Source organism: Cebus imitator, unplaced genomic scaffold, assembly GCF_001604975.1.
Source record: "Cebus imitator isolate Cc_AM_T3 unplaced genomic scaffold, Cebus_imitator-1.0 Scaffold146, whole genome shotgun sequence".
In the NCBI taxonomy this organism is placed as follows: domain Eukaryota; kingdom Metazoa; phylum Chordata; class Mammalia; order Primates; family Cebidae; genus Cebus; species Cebus imitator.
In genome coordinates, this window is record NW_016107461.1 from 1,625,963 (window position 1) to 1,636,599 (window position 10,637).

The window sequence follows — 10,637 nt, forward strand, 5'->3', positions numbered from 1 at the left end:
GTAGAGACGGGGTTTCACCATGTTGACCAGGATGGTCTCGATCTCTTGACCTCGTGATCCACCCGCCTCGGCCTCCCAAAGTGCTGGGATTACAGGCTTGAGCCACCGTGCCCGGCCTATTTTATATTCTTACTTGAACTTTTCTATTCTTACTTGAAACATTTCTCAGGGTACGGCATTACACACCAGTGGTGAAAACAAAGTAAAAGGGAGGAACTGTGCCAATATTTATAAATTGATGCTTACTGAAATTACTTATTGTCATAAAGAACCTGTGAAGATGAGCAATATGAAAATAAAACCTAAAAATGTAAAAAGAAATTTAAGCAAATGCTAGCACATTAATATACAAATAAAATATGTAGGCATTAAAATAGTCATTAGGAAGATAATATGGTGACACTAAAAGCTTTGTCAATATTAAATTTAAAAGGCAGAAAATCAAATTGATATATAGCATGATCTCAATTAGGAAGGGTAACAAATACAAAATTTAACACAATGTGTTAAGAGTGCTTAATTATTAATTTATCTCCAGTATAATATTTGTGTATGCTGTCATTTAAAATATGTTATAAATGAAGCCTGTATTACTTTTATAAACAGCCTATGATAATACCCTAATTGTAGTCAGAATTCTGCTTATATAATTTAGAATAATAAGAGGGCTGGGAAGTAATGAAACAAGAAAATTATTAAACCAACATGTTATTTGCATAATAATGCTGACAGATAGTTTAGAAGAACAGATGAATAATTTAGAAATACAGTAATAGTACACAGACATATCTATATGCACACATACCCAAACTTAATTTATGATGAAAGAAATATCACCAAGTAATTGTAAAAGGATTCAATAATTTGCTGAGAAAATTTATGGTTTTACGGATTATTTAAGTTAGAAACTTAATTTCATACCATTTAGTAAAAAAATTCTATATAGGCAAAACCATTAAAGATAAATGTTAAGAATACAGAATAGTAAAGGACAATACATTAGGTTACATATAATAGACTTCAAAATAATTATTACTATTTTAAACAGCTGAAAAAAATGGTAAAGAATTGAAAAAATATCAAATGAAAGCCTGTGAAATAAGTAAGAAAATTACTTGGACTTTCTAATAAAAACATAATGGTCAGATAGCAAACTTTCATAAAAAAAAGCAAAGTGATGAAATAAGCATAAGGGCGAAAGGGTTCAACAGCAAACAAGAAGTACAAATAAAAATGACATAGGTTTTTTCACATACTACATTAGCAAATAAAAAAAGACAATTCAATACTGGTGCAAGTAAAAAGAAACCACCCGTGTGCACCTGTAGTCCCAGCTACTTGGGAGGCTGAGGCAGGAGAATTGCTTGAACCCAGGAGGCGGAGGTTGCCATGAGCCAAGATCGTGCCATTGCACTCCAGACTGGGTAACAAAAGCAAAACTCCGTCTCAGAAAGAAAAAAATAAAATAAAAACAAGAAACCACCCAATACTTTCAGGTAGGAATATAATGATATATATCCTTTTGAAAAGCAATTTGATAATATGTATTAGTAACTTTAGCAATATTCTTAAATTTTTACCTCAAAATTCCACATCTACCATGAACAGAGAGGTGGTCGTAGGTTTATATCAGCCCAACATTTGAAATAATTTCTCAGTGAAAAGTAAAATTAACTGAAGTTCAAAATGTACATACTCTATAATCCAGCAATTACAAGTCTAGATTTATAACATAAACTTTTAGCACATGTGCACAAGAATACATGAACAAATATGTTCATGAAGCATTTTTTGTAACACCAAAAAACTGAAAATGATCTAAATATCCATGTGTAGAATAATGAAAAAATAATAGAAGATTTATTCATAGGAAGGAGTACTATTTAGCAGTTAAAACCAATGAAATTGATTTATAATGAATATGGCTCAAAAATAATGTTTGCTAAAAAAAGAACCAAATAATAAGAATAATAGCAACTTTCTGAAGTACTTACTATGTATTAGGCATTGTCCTAAGTGCTTCATATGTTATTTGTCATTTAACCTTACAAAAATCCTATTAGGAAAGTAATATTATAATCCCCATTTCATAGATAAGGAAATAGAGAATGTAAGTTGCATAAGGTCACACAGATAGTGAGTGGTAAAACCTAAGATGGTGTATGGAGTGTTTCATTTATGTAAACTATAAACATACACAATATAAAATATGAGCTGAAAGCATATAAAATAAGTGAATACTGGTTTTCTTTAATAAGGAAAAGAAAGGAATGGTGACACAGACCAAAAGAGGCTTCTACTTTACCTATGCTTGACATACCAAGTGCTATATAAGTGTTAGCTACTGTCATTTAAATTACTAAACTTTTACCGACTACGTTTTTATCAATAACAACAAAAAAGAATACCATATGTGGAAACCAAAAGTGCTGCCACTAGTAGCAAGGGAATTGAAGAGAGACAATCTGATAGAAGGAATAAACCTGCTTACAGAAAACTATTTTAACAAACAAATAAGATTTCACCATAATGTAAAATAGGTCTAGAACTACTCAAAAGTGGTATGGCTCATTACCCATTAACTTAATTAGTATCTCTCCAATTACACTATATATCCTGTGATATGTCCTTGTTTTACACTCCTTTTATTTCCCACAGGACAAAGAGGGGTGTGTTACATAATCTAATAGGAGTAACCATAACTTTATTATGGTAGTAAATAATGTAAAAAAAGTAAGCAAAAAGAAAAAAAAAAGCCTCTGATAGTATATTTTTATATATTATATAGACTATAATCTCAAACATCAGAAAAAGGTTTAAAGAAAGATATATTTCAAGAGGTATCCTAAAAGGCTGCAAACTGTCTCTCCACTTACCAAGAAAAACACCTTAGAGTAAACTGCCATTGAATTTTTAAAAACAAAACAAAACAAAACATATTCACTACTGTTTAAGATGCTCAGTCTAGTTAGAAGAAATAAACTGGTCATGATACAACAAGCATAATAAATGCAGCCCCAAAATGTATAGCAGCAAATATGGCGTGAAGTACTCCAAACCTTTACTAAAGCACTTAGGAAAAGAATCTTGAAAAAAACGTAATGTTTAAAGGATCTTTAAAACATGCTAAGACTTTTTTATATACATTTCAAAGGCGCAGTTGGGGAATAGCTGATAGAAGGAGCAAATGCAACATGCAGATCTTCAACTATATACTTTTTCCTCTAAGAAACTAGTTCATTAATGAAAAGTATTTGAGGATGGCAGTAAGTAATTATGCTTACCAGTAAACATTTTAGTAACAGCCTTACTCTGTTTTCGGGCAGAACAGAGAAGCAACAGCCATGGTGGAAAGAACTCATGGTGACCAGCTAAAAGTTCCGCAACAGTCCCAGATAAGCTGGTAGATGTTTGTTCACCTTCAGTAATGTTACACCCTTCATCAACAGAATCAACCAGCAGGTATAGGCTTTGCTGGGGAGGCTTCATTCCCAGAAGAGGGAGTAGAACACACCTGTAAAACACATTCACATGAGCATTTTGAATGTTAAGTGGCTATGATATTAAGATTTATTATTCAAATATTAGAGTATTAATTATAAATTCTTTAAGAATAAAATAAGGTATCAGACCAAAAAATATACAAGTTTCAATTCCTTATGTTAAGTGCAATACTGGTCCTAAATAGTTTACATTTCCAGTTACAGCATTTTCAACAATAAAGTGTCGGTGTGTGATTCAGCATAATTATAAATTACCAAAGGCATTAGGAAATGAAGAAAACTAGATTTCAAAATTCTCTTTCTGATTGTTTTGAGTCAGTGATAAAAAGTGTGATTTCCTTATGACAAAGCTAAAATATGTTGCAGAGTGGAAAACAAAACAAACGCTGGGGACAACCTTAATAAAAAGAAAAATATCAAGAGTACTGTAGAATTTAGATGTATTTTATCAATATTTTTCTCACAAAAATACTGCAATTTATACTAGCTTATTTTCTACACATTTTATTTTAAAAGACTGTACAAAGATGAACTACAGTCAAGATCCCATACTTTCAAATTTCCAAGTAAAGAACAAACTATTAGGCTTTACTTCATTAATTAATGCATTTCCCATATGTGTAATTTATATTGCAGTTGAATATAATTTTTTCATAAACAGAACAATGCTCATTCATTTTCAACAAATATTTACCTGATGTGTGCTGGGGGTCAATAAGGTGCTGAGTAGATGCAACAGTGAAGAGGACATAATCCATCCAGTTATGGACACCAGAAACTTAGAAATAATGTTTTCTAAAACCGTCTTCTTAATCTTTCCATATAGTAGCCACCAAGATCTAATTTATCACCATGGAAGAATCAATATTTCTTTTAAAAAAATCTCAAATTCATCTCAGTATGTAACATCATCACTGTAACCCAAACTACTCTCATCTCTTCATCTCTTTTACCTGGGCTCCCCTAACAGTCTACATGCCTCTAACAATTCCTCTCCTGTGAGTTTCTACTGCAGCCAGGGTCATTTCAAATGTTTTTCCAGCCAGACTAGCCTTCTTTCAATGACTTTATGAGACACAATTACACATGAGCCTTTTCATTTGTAGTTTCCTCTGCCTGGTATGCACTTCCTGTCTTTCTTCATGCAGTTTATCTTCAATTTTAAGTTGAGAGTAACTTTTTCAAGGTCAAATCCCTATAACATGCGTTCATAATGTCAAATACAGTAGCTCTTTTTCACTCCACTATAAAATTTTCAATTATATATTTAATTATTTAATGTCATTATTTTTTTATTTCTCTTCAGCTGGAAGCATCAAGAGAAGAGAGACTAAATTGGTGTTGCCCATCAGTGTACCCACAGAACCTAGCACAGTGCCCACAGTAAAACCTAAAGACTTGATATTGTTGCAAGCTAGAATGGAAAATGAATTAACTTCAATGGAGTGTTCAGGGTGCTATGAGAAAAAGCAGTAAAATTACTAAAAAGATAAGAAGAAATGACCAACTCAAGTGCAGTAGGTAGGGAAGGAAGAGAATGTCAGAATAATATTCATATATTAGGTGCTCGAGATGAACTAGGTTTTGAGGAACCAGTCACACTGCTACAGGAGGGTAAAGGGAATGTGGGGCAATCCTGGCAAGGAACATGCTGAGTTTGGGAAAACCTACTCTATTGTATCTTACATATATACTTTGTCCCTTATGAGCACAAAGATGGCTGATAAAAAAAATCATATAGTAAAATATATACAGAACACAATATACTAGAATAGTGCACATAGTAAGTACCACTTCAGACACAGCTCACAGGAAGCCACCTTAACTTACTTTTATATATAAATAAATATATGTTTCTTTTTATTGTACTTTAGGTTCTGGGGTACATGTGCAGATCATGCAGGATTGTTGCATAGGTACATATATGGCAATGTGGTTTGCTTCCTCCATCCACCACCCCCCACCCCACCCCTCTCACCGATATACATATATCTGGCATTTCTCTCCATGTTATCCCTCCCCAGCCTCCCTACCCTCCACTGTCCCTCCCCTAGTCCTCCACAACGGACCCCAGTGTGTGATGCTCCCCTCCCTATGTCCCTGTATTCTCATTGTTCAACACCCACCTATGAGTAAGAACATGCAGTGTTTTTTAGGGAAAGTCTCGGGGAGAGGTCAGGGAAATTGGGGAATTGAGACTGGTAAAATAATGAGCTAGGAGAAGGAGTTTAGTAAGGAGAAACAGCTGGGGCTAGGGGAGGATAGGCAGTAAAGAAAGGCACTTGAGGCAACAGCACATGCAAAGGCTTTAAGAGGAGACAAACCAGTGAGGTACAGAAGAAAGAATCATGAGAATCATGAAAACGAGTAAATGCTGGGTTTTAATATGAAATGTGGGCTTTGCCCTAAGGGTACTAAGGAACCACTGAAATATTTTAAGCAGAAAATTGGTATGTTTATATTGTAGTTTAGAGAGATAACTCTGGTATATGTGAAGGAAAATTTGATGTAGGTTAAGTCTGGAAGAAAAGAGTGAGATATGAGGCCAATGCTTAGAACTTAGAAAAAGATAAATCTCCATCAGAACTACCACTATCACCAATGCCATCGCTGCCAACATTAATTCAGTGCTCTATATGCTTTAAGTACTTCACACATTCATTAACTTATCTGATTCTCACATTAATTCTTTAAGATGGGTACTATTATAATACTCATTTCCAGGAGAGGTAATCAAGAACAAAGGATCAGCCACTTGTTGTAAGTGAAAAGAAAGGCATTCAAGTCCAAGGTCTGGTTCCAGAACCTACACAGCGGGGACCATCCATCTGGGTTTGCCTGGGACTTTCCCAGTTTTAAGCACTGGGTCTCAGGACCCAGCCCCACCTCCTGCTAATCTCCTCCTTCCCTAGTCCTGGGCACATCATAGTTGGGGTTACCCTAGTCTATACTCTTACCCACTATGGTCCACTGACTAACCATTACCAATATTAGAAAGTATATTATAAATTAGTAGCAATGGGGATAGCATAAAGTAGACAGATTTGAAAGAAATTTGGTAATATTAACAGGATTTAGTGATTATGTCCTGTCTTTTGCCTATTCCAGGATATTTGCTCTTCCTTTACCTTATTTCTTATAGTGGAAATTAAAGTGATTTTTCATACTTTTCTTCTCCTCTAATAATCCTTTAATGATGTTAATTTCCCTCTAAGCATTTTCAGTATCATCCACTTCAAAATACTTTCCCTTTGATTTCTTCTGTAAAACATCCATTATTTAGAAGTGAGTTATAGAGCTTTCAAATAATTGGGAATGTCCCAATTATCTTTAAGTTACTGTGTTATCATCACAGTTTAATACAATTATATCAGGTAACATGTTTTGTGTAACTTTCACAGCTTCAAATTTATTGTGACTTATTTTATGGCCCAGAATATATCTATCCTAGCAAATGCTATGTTTCCACTTAAAAAGAACGTATATACTATTGTTGCTGGGCAGACTGTTCTGTAAATGACAATTAGGCTCATTTGGTAACAGTATTGTCCAAGTGTCCTGTGTACTAGCTGACTTTTGGTTTATTTACTCTATGGATTGTTAAAAAGGGAGTGATAAAATATTTGAATATAAGTGTGTACTTCTTAAAATAGTGTTAAGTTTTGCTTCCTATATTCTGAAGTTCTGTTATAAGGGGTACAAATATTATGACTGTTATATCCTCTTGAGAAATTGGCCCCTTTATCATTAGGAAATGACTCTCTTTATACCTGGTAATATTCTTTTTTCCAAAATCCACTTTGTCTGATATAAATGTAGGCACACCACCTTTCTTTTCATTAGGGTTAGCAGGGTATATACCTTTTTATTCTTTTATATTTAAGCTATTTGCCTCTTTATATGTGAAGTGTAATTGTTATAGGCAACATATAATTAGATGTATTTTTATCCAGTCAAATTCTACCATTTAATTAAGATATTTATAATTTACATTTAATGTAATTGTTGATATGATAGTTTAAATCTATCATATTTTGTCCACGTAATTTTGTAATGTGTATCAGTAGGATATATTGCTAGGAATAAATTTGTTAGATTAAGGGACACCTTCATTTATATTTTAACAGATATTGCCAAAGTGATGCTCTCCTTATGAATTATATGTATACATATATATGAACACACAAGTAATGTGTGTGTATATATATATATATATACACACTCATATATGTAATGTGTGTACATATTTATCACAGACATATATATTTAATGTGTGTGTATATATATATCTACACACACATAGCCAACAGCTGTGTAACAGTAGGTGTTTTCCTAGCCCCTCCATAATAGTGATTAATTTTATTTACTTTTTCTATAGCTAGGTGAAAAATGGCATCCTCATTATATTTTTAAAAACCCTATATAATACATATATTAATATTATAAACTATGTATTACAATATATATGAGTTGTACATATTTTGGGGGTACATGTCATATTTCGATACCTACATGCAATGTGTATTAATCAAATCAGGGTAATTGGGACACCTATCAATACAAACATTTACCTTTTCTTTGTATTGAGAACATTACAATTCTTCTTTTCTAGCTATTTTGAAATGTAATAAATTAGGCTAACTTTCTCTATTATTGAATTCAAGAACATATCCTTTCATTTATGTATCTTTTTATGCTTTTAATTTATAATTCCTTACCATAAGGGCAATCATAGTCACATGTACCTAGGAATCATATTTCTTTTTCTTCAAATTGTGTTTTCATATATTTTACCCATTTCCCAAAAGACTGCTAATTTTTCTCGTATTGGCACTCTTTAAGTGTTAAGAAATTGAGATAGTGTCACTTCACTCCAGCCTGGCCAACAGAGTAAGACTCTGACTCCAAACAAACAAACAAACAAGCAAACAAAAAATCCGAAATTGTTTGTTATATGTAATACAAATGTTTTCCACCATTTATCATTTTTCTTTTGACTTTTTAAAAGGCTTTTTTTGGACATGAGTAATTTCTTCTTTTTTTTTTTTAATAGGTAACATATCAGTCTTTATTTTTTTCCTTTTACAACATCTAAGTTTTATGTCACATTTCTAAGGAAATTTCCCAATTCAGTGATTATAAGAAAACATTTTTGCTATGTTCCATCTCATTCTGTTTTATAAACTCTTTTCCAAGCACTTATATATCTGCTTCATGCAACTGTTTAACTCGAGCAATCACTCATTAATTATGTTTTCATTTAAGGCAATATATTTGGTGACAGATTTCTTTTTGTTAGATGGAAACATTTTTTATGGTGTTTCTTATGCTTCACATTCCTTCCCCATTTGTTCTTGGGACATATTTGATGTATCTTGTGATAGCTCTTTTTGAGTAAATTCTTTCTGGATCAGCAACTAAAAGTCGAGTATATGCAGTGTCCAGGCTGGCGAGAAGTCTCCTTATGCATCAGAGTTACAGGTATAAATAATTTGAGCTTCGACTCCCCCCAAGCCAATTAAGATCAAAAGCTGTGGGGATGTACACAACTACCAGTAGAGTTTCTTACTGCACCCCCTCCCTCAATACCTTCCTCCCCATACACGTGGCTCATCTGTGTGACTCATTCTGCCCTGCCCTCTTCATTCTTTCTATATGCTTACCTGGGTCCAGGAAACTTCTAGCATAAGTCTATAACTTAGATCCCTGGGATCAAATGAGAGCTTTTGTCCTTTTGATACTCATCAGAGTATGCACTTATTTGAACCAATAATGGTCTGCCAGCTTTGCATCTCAGGTTGGTACTAACTTTCACATTATATTGAGATTTGGGATTACAGGTCTCTCATAGTTTCAAAATACACAGGGCTTTTGATTCACTTTCTTGCCTTGAAGCTATTTCCCAGGACTATTTAAATGGTCTTAGTCATGTTAAAAGCAGATAGGATTCATTCCTAAGTCCTCCCTTTCATTTTAGTACGTTGTCTTCCTTTCTGTTTTAACACCAAGTTGTCTTTTTTTTGTTTTTTATTTTTTCACCATTCAGGACCTATTTCGAACATTGAGCTTTTTCCACTGAAGGCCTTGCTACTCTCTCTGCCAAGAAAGCTCCCTCCCCAAGGCAGTACTTGTTACCCTTCAGGTTTCAGCACAAATTTTACTCCTGAAAGAAGCCTTCTCTGACCACCATATCTTAAGCCGCCCTCATCGCCATTACTGTTCCTGCAATTGTTTCTTTGTAGCATTTATTACATTCTTAGATTAACTTATTGTGTTATTTCTGTACTTCTTTTGTTAAAAGGCTAGGATTGAAGTTCTTGCACACCTCCACATCTCCTTGGTCATAATGTAGGCTCCAAGAGGGCAGGAACTATGCCTGTCTTGTGCACTGTTCAGTTTCCCAGCACTCGAAACCACTTTTAGCACAACATAAACACTCAATAAATTTGCTTCATGAATGAATGATACTTGATGGGAAAAAGTTTTGTTACTTTAAAACAAAGGGTTAAAATTTACTAAACTCAGAATTCCCATATTTAAGTTCCCTTTCAATTATTTCAAAAGCACCTATTTGGGGATATCTATACCGAGTGACACACAAATTCACATTTTTCTGTTAGATTACATTGTATCGTTTGTAAATGAAAACCCGAAGTATGTGTACACAAAGCATAAATAATTTAGACAGTCTAAAACAGACTTTCCTGTGTTTGTGAATATTTGTACACATGTATATTGTTATTATTATTCCAAATGAGATAATGTAGTGACACTCGGTTATCACAGCCATAAAGATAACACTGTATTTAAAAGCAACAGTATGATACAGGGTTTGACTTTATATGCATATCTTAACTGTCTTACCTTTCTTATCTTAATATTGAGCCAATATTTGTTACATTCTTAATATTTTTATTAATTCAATTTAAAATCCTTGAGTTAGTTTTTCCCCCATTTTCAATTGTCTTGAATATGAGTAATGCCTTCTATAGCTAGCCTTTTATTGATTAATTTACTTAATGTTTTAAAAAAAGTGACAGATAAAATTGTAAGTATTTACCATGTATAACATGACGTTTTGAAGTGGATATACATTGAGGAAGGCCTAATTCTAACAAATTAACATGTGTATTA

The 10,637-nt window shown here is 33.3% G+C and overlaps 1 protein-coding gene across 1 annotated transcript in view; it reads right to left on the reverse strand.

Annotated features, from left to right (window-relative positions):
• The window catches only part of ANKRD50 (ankyrin repeat domain 50), a 49,559-nt gene that overhangs the window by 11,217 nt on the left and 27,705 nt on the right, over positions 1–10,637 (reverse strand). Inside the window, exon 3 of the mRNA XM_017542745.2 lies at positions 3,285–3,514. Coding sequence (XP_017398234.1) covers positions 3,285–3,514 — 230 coding nt within the window. The remainder of the gene's footprint in view (positions 1–3,284; positions 3,515–10,637) is intronic.